Source organism: Bactrocera latifrons, unplaced genomic scaffold, assembly GCF_001853355.1.
Source record: "Bactrocera latifrons isolate USDA-ARS-PBARC rearing strain unplaced genomic scaffold, ASM185335v1 scaffold_31, whole genome shotgun sequence".
NCBI lineage: Eukaryota > Metazoa > Arthropoda > Insecta > Diptera > Tephritidae > Bactrocera > Bactrocera latifrons.
In genome coordinates this window covers 1,109,853-1,121,425 of record NW_017536741.1, presented here as the reverse complement: position 1 = coordinate 1,121,425, position 11,573 = coordinate 1,109,853, and the positions used below count along the sequence as shown (strand labels likewise).

The window sequence follows — 11,573 nt, the reverse complement described above, 5'->3', positions numbered from 1 at the left end:
TTAAGTAAAGCTTAAAATCTCACCTTTCCAACACTATATGGTATGACACAATGTGACTGGTAGCGCTGTWGATTTAGGACTGCAACGGCATCTATTGACAAAATACGAAAAGACTTTTTCGACTACCYAATATATCKATTACCTAYATGTCTCGGGTGGTATATTCACCAGCCGTCGTTTATTTAGAAGTACTCAGTAGAGTCTTAAGCCCTTCGAAGGCTAAAATGAAGTGTCTGATTCCTAAAAAACTACGTGCATATACGCCTAAATTTATGCAGCTTTTGTGAAAGCGGTCGTTAATAAAAACTATTCTCTACGAATTTTCCTATAAGATCTGAAGATAATTGCGCTTTTTAGTGGTGTTTGCATTGTGATTGGCATTCAAAAACTACTATTAATTACCGTACATGCATTAAGTAAATAAACAAGTACTTCTGTTGTTCAGTAGGTGCGGGCGTCATACGAAACACATTATGTCTGCTTATTCTGCACTTGAACGCTCCATAACTGAAGCATTTGCATACACACAGAGTCACAGTGATCTAACGTTTCCAAGAGTAGCTGCTACTTCAAATAAAAGTAAATTTTACCACTGCGAAAACATTCCAAAATTCGAAACTTGTGGGTAGAAAACTAAAGTTGGACCTTTGATTCAAAAAAAAAAAAAAAAACAGTTTGGGAAAGCAAAAGCGAGAAAAATCAAAGCCATTGATTTTACAATGCAATACTTGTAATATTTTAGTATATTTTTATAGTTCATGGTTACATATTAGCAAGTCGGTAGCTTGCGACTCTCGAAGCCCGCTATGCCTCATTCACCAAACGCAGTACATAGCCGTTGTATGCCTTCACCTCCAACGAGTCGGAGTCCACTTGTTGACTGCCGAATAAGTAAACAATAATTAGAGTTTTGAATGTGAATTAAYACCAGCCTGTAGCCGCACTCACCCACTCTCCAAGCCAGACTGCAGTGAACTGGCAACAACCTCCAACTTGCCGCTTACATCGCCATACAACTGATCGAAGTTCAAAGTCACATTTTGGTCGCCAATATTTAGAACTATGTAATATGCATCGCCGGTAGCTGCTTGCCTGTAAAATGGAATTTTCGCTAAAAAGTTCTCGAAGTTGTTACCGTAGCTCACCTTCTGTAGCTCAGCCAATTGTCACCGACCACTGATTCGTAATCACCATCGCTGAAAGCGGGTTCGGATTTTCTTAATTCGGTCAGTTTTTTGAAAATCTTTAGGTGACTGTTTTCTGCCGCCTCTTGCGCCTGCACGTTGTTTGACTCGTACGACTGGCCCACGGGTAACCAKGTRCGATTCGCAGAACTGAAGCCGGCATTTTTGGTGTTGTCCCAGAGGAAGGGCGTGCGCTCAGGATCGCGTGAATATTTCTGGTAAGTTTCGGGGTCAGCATTGCAAGCCTGCGGATCAACGCTATCCTCCCAGGACACGTAACCGTCTTCCAAGCCATACTCCTCACCCTTAAAAATACCATTAGATTGGACACAAATAATGCTCAGTATACTGGATATTTAAATGAGAGGATTATATGATTATTGTATGAGATATGTATAAGCACTTACATTGTAGGTGACTGCAATGCCTGGTAGCGTTTGCAAGAAGATATTCATGAGATCAGCGCGTTGAGCACCGAATCGCGAAGCCAATCTGGGATTGTCGTGGTTGCCAAGCACCCAGTTAGCATAGACACCCTCAGGCATGTTATCCAACCAATGACGTACATAGTAATCGTAGTCGGAAGCTGTACTCTGGTTGTTCAGATCGGCCATCATCTCGAAGTTGAAGGGTATATTTGAACCGTTATGTACGCCATCACCATACATGAGCATAAGATTCTCAAAGCTGGTATAAGCCTCAGTAAGCAGCACTTTAGTGTCGGTATCATAATCAAGTTTCCACTGGTCCACAACGTCACGCCACTGATAGACTATATCGAATATCTCAGGTAGCGAATTAGTGTAAATGTGATTCAAGTGACACCAATCATCTGGATCGGGACAAGAGCTTGTATCGGCAATAATGGGCTCATCAGGGTAGGTGCCAGTTGTGGGATCAACATCAGCCTCGAATAAGAAGGGCACAGCGTCGATACGGAAWCCATCAATACCACGCGCCAACCAAAATCTGAGCACATYCTTCATATCCTCGACAACGTTTGGATTGCGATAGTTCAAGTCTGGCTGTTTTATGCCAAATTGATGCAGGTAATATTGTTGACGTTGCTCATTCCACTCCCATGCAGAGTAACGGAATTGTGAAATCCAGTTGCTTGGTGGCTGGCGTTCACCAGTGGTAGCGTTGATCACACCATCATGCCAGATGTAGAAATCACGATAGTAGGAATCATTGGCGACGGAACGTTGGAACCACTCATGTTCGTCGCTGGTGTGATTGGGCACAAAGTCCAAAATCAAGTGCAAGCCGAGGCTATGCGCTTTTTCGATTAACGACTCCAAATCCTCCGTCGTGCCGTACTCCGGCTGTACCTTTGTGTAATCCGAAATGTCATAGCCGAAATCAGCCATTGGCGACTGAAAGATGGGCGAGAGCCAAACACCATCCATGCCAATGTCCTTCACGTAATCCAATTTTTCGAGTATACCTGCGGAAAGCAATAAATATGTTCAATGTAGTGGGTATAAGCAATGATTTGTTGCATTGAACAGGTTGAGCTGCTTACCATTCAAATCGCCTATACCATCGCCATTGCTGTCCTTGAAGGAGCGTGGGTAAATCTGGTAGAAATTGCCGTTTTCCCACCAGTCACGCTCGCTGTGGCTGACGTGGCACAGAGCGAAAGCGATTAGAAAGATGCCGAGAAGTTTCCCCATAATTCGTTAACAGGAAGTACTGCGCTACTGACCACAACCGCTGTTCGTTCCCCATTTATAAGCCCTATCTGTTGACACTTTGACCGCCGCTATCCATAATGGATAATAGATCTCAAGTCGAGACGAGGCGAGAAAATGTGTTACCYTGTTAAGCTAAAACGGCTTATCCGCTGTTCTCTAGAAGTTACAGCATTTTTTGAAAACTATTGATTTACTTTTGTGTCTCACCGCAGCTGCGTAAACTTACACAATATTATTTGTTTACTTTTCATAACATTGTGGTGCTGATACTCGGTATGAGCTGAGTTTAACATTTTTGTCTCCATTTCACAGTTTTTCATTTCAGAAYACTCTTAGTCTTTTTTCTTAATGAATGACTAAATAAGTGTTTGTTTTCAGAGTTTTGTTAAGAAGCTTCTCTTCAAATATTTACTCGAAYAATAAATAAACAAAAAATAAAACCGTTATTTTTCGAAATATATATTTTACCTGAAAATAAATACTGCTGAGCTTTTGTCTTCAATTTTTGCATTCTTGACTTTGGAAAACTACCTCAACTTTGTAAATAAAAACATGCCAATAAACTGTTTGAGAATGGATGAAAAGCTACGTAGGAGGTAGAAAGATGGGTATAGGGTGCATACAAAGGCAAAGGAACATGGAGTCATGTGTAGACATTCATGTAAGTGGAAAGGTCTCTTATTGTCATTTACTTGAGAAGCAGCTCACGACTTCCGGTTTTCAACCACGTATACTCTGTAGCCAAAGAACATCCAGTTGAGGCCGAGAAAGTGAGAAGGYGAACAATCCCCTMCACAGGGTTGTGCGCTGTGTTTGGGACCCGCCACACAATGCAAATATATAATATAAAGAAACAAAAAAAAAAGCCAGAAGAAAAACCCCCCTTTTGATGACGACCATGGCAAACGAATTAAGGTTCCGAACTCTATAAGTCACTCATTATTCCTGTTCTGCTATATGTGGCAGAGGGCATGGACGATGCCAACATCTGATGAGACGACGTTACGATTTTTTGAAAGAAAGGTGCTGCATCACATTTATGGTCGACAAATATCGCTTTCGATGGAACGATGAGCTATATGAGTTATACGAGKACATTGACACAGTTCAGCGAATGAAGAGACAGCGGCTGCGCTGGMAAGTCATGTCGAACGAATGGACGAAAACACTCTAGCTCTGAAAGTATTCGACGCAATACCCGCCGGGGGAAGCAGAGCAMGAGGAAGACCTCCGCTCCGTTGGAAAGACCAGGTGGAGAAGGACCTGGCTTCGATCTCAGATTTGCGCCACCTTGTGAAAAGAAGAAACAACTGGTGCGCTGTTGTTAACTCGATTATGATCGCGTAACCGGTGTCTACGCCAGTAAAGAAGGAGAAGAATATAATAAAGTTATTCAATACCACTCGCTTTGTTTTCTTGCATAATATTTGATAAGAATTATTATCATTAATTGCAATTTTTTTTCCTCCCAAACTGTGTTATCAGTCGAGGATRTTTTTGTGTGTGTACTCAACTTTCATGTGTGGGCTGAAAAATTCCACAAACAATTGTTTCTACTGTTTTCGCATTGAAAACAAAAATACGAATGTTGAAAAATCTGCCAACTGGAAGTGAAGTGCCGCTTTGACAATGTAGAACTGACAACTGCCAAACAGCGCCATGCCACTTAAAGTCAATCGCATGTGAACCAAATGATCAGCATTTTCATAGCAGGTGACTTTACGCGTTTCTCGAAAGTGGCTCACATAGTGTTTACAAAGCAATTGTCAGATAAAAATCACAAAAAGCAGCACTCAATAATTATCAATAAGTTTTTTTTTTCCTGCTAATTTAAATTTTCGTGTGCTTCAGACACAAATCACTGCCTGCTTGCTATATAAAAACCCCCAAGAGCACAAATTGAATTAGTAGCAAGTCCCCAACGAAGTTAGCTAACGGTTTTTTATCGCAGAGTGTTAGAATTATTGTGAAATAGAAATAGAAATTGACAAAATGCAGAAGGCAACCACCGCGCTGTTGGTCGCGCTTTCGGTCCTGGCCTTATTTGCCAGCAGTACCCAAGGCAAGGATTGGTGGGAGAACGGAAATTATTACCAAATCTATCCGCGTTCGTTTCGTGAYAGTGATGGTGACGGTATTGGTGATTTAAATGGTGAGTTTTTGTGGAAAAAATATTGAAAAGACCGCGACCTTAATACTCTTTGTATTCTTTCATAAAACCAATAGGTGTCACTGAGAAATTGCAATATCTGAAGGATATCGGTTTCACAGCGGCTTGGCTGTCGCCAATCTTCAAATCACCCATGGCCGATTTCGGTTATGACATCTCTGATTTCTATCAAATTCACCCAGAATATGGCACAATGGAGGATTTCGAAAATATGATCAAGAAAGCCAAAGAGGTGGGCATCAAAATCATACTTGACTTCGTGCCAAATCACTCCAGTGATGAGAATGAGTGGTTCATCAAGTCGGTGGATGGTGATCCAGCATATGCCGATTTCTATATTTGGCATAACGGCATTGTAAATGAAACCACCGGCGAACGTCAGCCGCCCAGCAACTGGGTGAGCGTTTTCCGTTACTCTGCTTGGGAATGGAACGATGTGCGCCAACAATACTACTTGCATCAATTCGTCACCAAACAGCCCGATCTCAATTAYCGCAATCCAGCTGTTGTGAATGAAATGAAAAACGTTATGCGCTTCTGGTTGGGTAAGGGGGTTGCGGGCTTTCGCATTGACGCTGTACCTTATCTCTTTGAAAAGGATTTGGACCGCTACAATAACTACCCAGATGAACCAGTCATCGATGATGTAAGCACATGCCCTGATCCCGATGACGCTTGCCACTTGAAACATATCTACACGCAAGATCAGCCCGAAACCCTCGATATGGTCTACCAATGGCGTGCGCTCGCCGATGAATTCAAGAAGGAGCATGGCGGCGATACACGCATTCTGCTCACYGAAGCTTACACCAGCTTCGACAAYATGATTCTTTACTATGGCAATGGCATACGAAATGGTTCGCACATTCCTTTCAATTTCGATTTCTTAACAAATCTCCAGAACGATACCAAGGCGCCGACGGTGGTGGAACACATCGAGAAATGGTTGAATGCGATGCCTGAAGGTGTGATCGCCAACTGGGTGCTGGGCAATCACGACAACAAGCGTTTGGCTTCACGCTACGGCGTACAACGTGCCGATCTCTTCAACATCCTGCTCCAAACATTGCCCGGCAATGCGGTGACCTACAATGTGAGTATCAGATTTTTTTTTTGACCAGTCAAGTGTATTTATCAAAATCAYCTTTTCTTCTTTTAGGGCGAAGAACTAGCTATGACTGACGTGTATATTAGCTGGGAGGACTCCGTGGATCCACAGGCCTGTAATTCAGATCCTGACCGTTACTATGATTTATCACGCGATCCTGCGCGTACACCTTATCAGTGGGATGCATCACCCAATGCCGGTAAGTGTTATAAAACTCTAATATAAAAAACTTTCATCTTATCTGTCTGTTGGCAGTTTCAATAACCATTTCGTCAGGGTACACATGTTTTCATTTACCCATACTCGTATGCCTTATCTACATAGTCAAMATTTCTTTATCAATCACAACAGGTTTTACCTCYGGTGATCACACTTGGCTACCGGTGTCCGATGACTACAAGCAGAACAACGCTTTGGCTCAACAACGTGCCCCGCAATCGCATCTGCAGATCATGAAGAAGCTCATACGCCTGCGCAAGGAACCGTCATTCCAGGATGGCGATTTCAACATCAAGGCGATCGATGACGATCTCATCATTTACTCACGGTATGTTTACTGYCACAGCGGATTATTACTATTGAGTATTTTCTCAAATTCTATCATATCTCTTTAATTTCTACAGCCAAAAAACTGGTAGCGATCTGTATGTGATTGTGCTGAACTTGRGCAGCTCTAATAAGACATTAAACGTCAACACTTACTACTCCTTGGGTTCCAAAGCGGAAGTGATTACAACTTCCATGCAGTCGCAATACGTTGATGGGTAAGTTTAAATTCATAATATTTAACACTAAATATTTTATGATATAATTTTTCCTTTTTTGCAGCCAAATTATTGATCCCACACAGTTTAATGCCGAGCCCTACGTGGGTACTGTGCTCGTGATAGCTTAAGGAATTACTCAGTCATTATTATATAGTATACATATAAGATAAGCAACAAAACCACTCAGTATACATAGACATCAAACAAACTAATTTAAGATTCATCGTATATTCATACTTATTTAATATTAGCAATATTTTCAAATAAACAAATGCAACCAACATTAAGAAATGGCATCTGTATMTTATCTAACGCTATTGTTGCTGCAACCTCGGYTCTAAGGGCGCTCTCTTAGTCTTAGGAAAATACCATTCTCCSCTTTGAGGGTCAGCACGGCCGACAATATCGGRTCATACTTGCTTGGATKCGGTAACCGCTCTCTTTGTTCCGCCTGCGACAAGCCAATGAAGTGTCTCGAATATCCATCTGTGGAGGCTAATTCGTCCAGAGGCGGCAGTATTTCGAAAGTGCGCACGAMTTTCGAAACTACAGTTTTAATTTCGAGCAACGCGAACTTTTGTCCTTTGATAGTAGTTCGATTCGAAAATTAAATACATCGTAATACCTCAAATTACTTACCAATACAATTTCYGGGACCTGCGCWGAAAGGCAGGTACTCAAAAGGATYTTGGGAGCGTTTCGTCGCACACCAACGATCAGGATCCACGTGGTAGGGATCGGGAAAATATTTTTCATTGTAACCGAGTGCCATCAGAAAAAGATTAATGGTAGTATCTACTGGCACAGTGAAGCCATCTGTAGCGAAGAAGTTTTTCAAACACGTTAAAAGTAAAGAGAAAAAAAAGAGATTAATTAGATCGCTACATATGAGAGTCTCCTCTGCTGTATTGATACAACGTATTATTATCGCCTCTTAACGCACTTATATCGTAATCCTTGTCAGTACGTCTGGCAACAATTGRTACGCTGGGATAGAGACGCAGTGACTCCTTTATGACCATGTCCAAGTACTGCATGTCAGCAATCTGCTGGAAAGTGGCTTCACCCTTGAAGTTGTCCCCCAATAACTGTTTTTGCTCGGCGTACACTCTCCTCTGTGCGTATAAAGAAGCAATTTAAAACTCGTTTTGGTTACCATCTTTATAAAAAACTAGCTTACTTGTATCTCAGGGTGCATGGCGAGCAAATATACTGTGAATGCCACATAATTTGTCGTCCAACTTTCCAAAAAGCTCAGTTCAAACTAGATTAGGTAATCACAGAAATTTCACATTTAATGGGAAATGTTTACTATCATTCGAAAGATCAATCTTTGGCATATATTTTTTAAGATTTCCAAGCAACACGAAAGTATTTTACATGTTTGGCAACATAACCGATATATTATGTTTAGATACATCGGTTATGCAACATTTTTGCAATTCACCACAATTGAGAGCATACTCAATTATGAACAGTCAGTCGATTATCGGAGCTCAATAATACCTCTCGCTTTAGAAATCGTTCTATTAGAGACATTACTGATAGTTTGGGCAAATCATGTGGATTGGTGCCATAGATAATTTGATACGAGACTCTTTGGTTCGAGAGAGAGCTGTCAAAACTTTCATTTTTATAATATTTGGTAATGATGCCACTGCTGAAAAATATTAGCTTATTGCAAAACACTAAATTAAACACTTTGGAAATGCATACATATATAAATGCTAAAATGCAAAATCATTAATTAATTTACATAAACATTTATTTTGCCAAAATATGTTTGCACACTTCAATGAAATTTCATTTCACACTAATTTCGTCAAGTAATTATAGCGCTGCTCTTCTGGCATCCCGCCTTTTTCACTAACTGCTGGTTGAAGGCAGCCTGATTGTGTTTTGTTGCCAGCTCAGAAATCAGATCAGGGTGTCCTGCCAGCTGACAATTTAAAAATCAAGGTCATGTGACAGTTTTCTTCGATTATCGTGTTATGGTGCATTATGAATTCCTTCCACCGGGATAAACTGTTAACGAAGAATATTATTTGAGCGTTATTCGCCGTTTGTGTTAAGCTATTCGCCTCAAGAGGCCAGAATTGTGGGCCGAAAACTATTGGTTTTTCCGAGGACACTGTTTTGACTCAATTGAGGATATAAAAGTTGAATCGAAGAAGGCTCTGATGGCCATCACGACGGAGGATTTTTCCAATTCGTTGGCATAAGTGCATTGCAGCGGGATGGGATTACTTTGAAGGAGATGAAATGGATTTGGAATAATAAATAAAGATTTTAAAAATATAGTATCAATTTGATCACAGTAGTATATGTAAAGCAAATTAGTCAAAATGCTGCCCTAAAATTCTCGTGCTCTAAACAATTGCCTAACTTGCCTATATGGACGGCATGCCGTCAGCACTGTCACCCAGTAAAAAAGAAGAGTGCTGTTTTTAGTTACATTTAACAAGGAAATACTGTACATTCATAAACCCTTAGCAATTATTTTCGTTTACTGATACCGTCGATATCGGATTACTGTAGCATATAGCTCTCATACAAACTGAACGTTCGGAAACAAATATTATTAGGGACAACTTTTTCAATTGAGGAGATATCTTCACGAAATTCGGCATGGATTATTACTTAAAGCAGTAATTCAATATACGAAGCAATCGTTCAGATCATATCACTTTAGCATATAGCTGCCATACAAAGTGAATAATAGGAATCAAGTTCTTCCAAGGAATATTTTGTAATTGTGTAGGGAATATGGTTTCAGTACAACCGAAGTTAAATCTGTTTCATGTTTATACATATTTGTATTTATAGATTCACTTTGCATACAAGCAATAGATTCTGTTTGAATAAGAAGTTTCAGAGATGAGTGGAAGTTAAGTTTTCGATGCAGCGGTTCATATAGTATGATTAGAATTTCCAGATTTTCATCAGACGTTTATGGCAGAGACAAAGGCTTTCAAAAAGAAATAAATACGCAATACTTAAATAGTACTAATTTTGCTTAATCAACTTTCATTTGCATGAAACACACACTCTTACTAACGATCTAAATAAACAAATTTAAGCTTGAATAAACAATTAAAAAACACACATGTATGATATACATATAATGATGCTGTTATTAAACCTTATCAAGTTTTTGTCGCCTACAGAGTGCTCAGTATGAATTGCGGTGAATATTTGCTAGGTAAATGTATTATATAACAAATACAGTGAAATTCCCCATTACGGATAGTACTTATTACATTATAAATACAACGTTTTCATTGATATTTTCATAGCAAACCAATTCTAATAACCGGATATGAGTACGTTCCAACCACCGGACACGGACACTATTTGCTCGCATTTATTAGTTCGATTGAAATATAGCCCTGATATGCAGCTTCTGTCACGAAAAACACATTTTAAGCGCCCCCATATACGGACAGCTCCATTAGCCGGACTCAAATACTCCGTTTATGAGGAATTTCACTGTATTATAAAAAATAAACAATTTGTTAATAATTAATAAAATGATATGTTTTGTACCAGACAGATTAAGATAGATTATTTTGGTAAAACAATTACTAACAAAATAAAGAGAAGCTTGTTGCAATAATAAATATTTGTTTTAGTACTCAGTTTTAATGGATAAAAGTAAGAATCATTTGAAATTTTTTAGTAATTAAAAAATTGAAAGAAATAAGGAAAACATTTCATATTCATACTTGCGGAATAATTGGAGTGTTGATAAAAGAGTCTATTGTAATTTGAGACATACAGAAATCCTTTCGAAGCATTACGCAGAGCAATATAATATTTAAACGGAAACAATACAGTACAATTCAAACTGATCCTTCCAGAAAAAAATACAATTGCTAATTACTGGAATTGTAAAATAGAGCTATAACCAAATTCGTAGTGCAATGGCTCAGTAATCATTCGATTACTAATATGCAGTTTCATAATATGCAGTCCACTACTCTGACTTTCGATTGTACTCGGTTGATTCACTGCCCAAATTCTGCAGAATAACTTTATATGTTACGAATTCAACTAATTTCACACATATGTTACATATAAGCTGCGGAACTCCTCAACTTTTCTCTCTTTCTTACCACTTGGCGTTTTACCCATTTAGTGCGCATTTCCCAAAACCGGTAAAGCTGGCGGTCCTGGCAGCTTATTCAGCTGCTTGACTTCGCTATAATTTTTCACTTCCTAGTAGAGTATGGCAAGAATCGGTGCCAGCAAAAAACTATACAACAACAGCAACCACATCTTGAGTTGCTACACACTTTTCGTATATGAAAACTCATTTAAACTGCTGGAGACGAACGCCGATCGTCAACTGAATGTAGCTCTCCATGTGCGGCGGTATTTTAATATTAAAAAAAAACTTACAGTTTTCAGCTAACTGATAAGAGAATTGATAATTTAAGATTTATCTTATATTCATATTTATATTTAATTAGCAATATTTTCAAACAAACAAATGCAACCAACATTAAGAAATGGCATCTGTATATTATCTAACGCTATTGTTGCTGAAACCTCGGCTCTAAGGGCGCTCTCTTAGTCTTAGGAAAATACCATTCTCCGCTTTGAGGGTCAGCACGGCCGACAATATCGGATCATACTTGCTTGGAT

The 11,573-nt window shown here is 39.5% G+C and overlaps 3 protein-coding genes across 4 annotated transcripts in view; 1 reads left to right on the top strand and 2 right to left on the bottom strand.

The window, feature by feature from the left end:
* Window positions 1–708: 708 nt before the first annotated feature.
* LOC108970771 (maltase A1-like) lies at window positions 709–2,894 on the bottom strand. Its single transcript, XM_018936337.1, has 5 exons — window positions 2,710–2,894; window positions 1,592–2,631; window positions 1,146–1,489; window positions 949–1,092; window positions 709–880 (listed from the first exon to the last, which is right to left on the bottom strand). The coding sequence occupies exons 1-5, from the start codon at window positions 2,858–2,860 to the stop codon at window positions 805–807; spliced, it is 1,755 nt and encodes a 584-aa protein (XP_018791882.1). The 5' UTR covers window positions 2,861–2,894; the 3' UTR covers window positions 709–804.
* Window positions 2,895–4,771: 1,877 nt separating this feature from the next.
* Window positions 4,772–7,217, top strand: LOC108970769 (maltase A1). The gene is made up of 6 exons (XM_018936334.1): window positions 4,772–5,033; window positions 5,108–6,144; window positions 6,211–6,358; window positions 6,511–6,706; window positions 6,783–6,923; window positions 6,988–7,217. The coding sequence occupies exons 1-6, from the start codon at window positions 4,874–4,876 to the stop codon at window positions 7,052–7,054; spliced, it is 1,749 nt and encodes a 582-aa protein (XP_018791879.1). The 5' UTR covers window positions 4,772–4,873; the 3' UTR covers window positions 7,055–7,217.
* A 31-nt stretch (window positions 7,218–7,248) lies between these two features.
* Window positions 7,249–11,573, bottom strand: part of LOC108970770 (cytochrome P450 4e2-like) — a 10,331-nt gene continuing 6,006 nt past the window's right edge. The window contains exons 9-11 of one of the 2 annotated variants that reach the window (XM_018936335.1): window positions 7,870–7,963; window positions 7,566–7,742; window positions 7,249–7,508 (exon numbers count right to left, since the gene is read on the bottom strand). In XM_018936335.1, coding sequence (XP_018791880.1) covers window positions 7,264–7,508; window positions 7,566–7,742; window positions 7,870–7,963 — 516 coding nt within the window. In that variant the 3' untranslated portion in view covers window positions 7,249–7,263. Of the gene's footprint in view, window positions 7,509–7,565; window positions 7,743–7,869; window positions 8,042–11,573 lie in introns of both variants that reach the window. The other variant, XM_018936336.1, reaches the window with a different exon arrangement.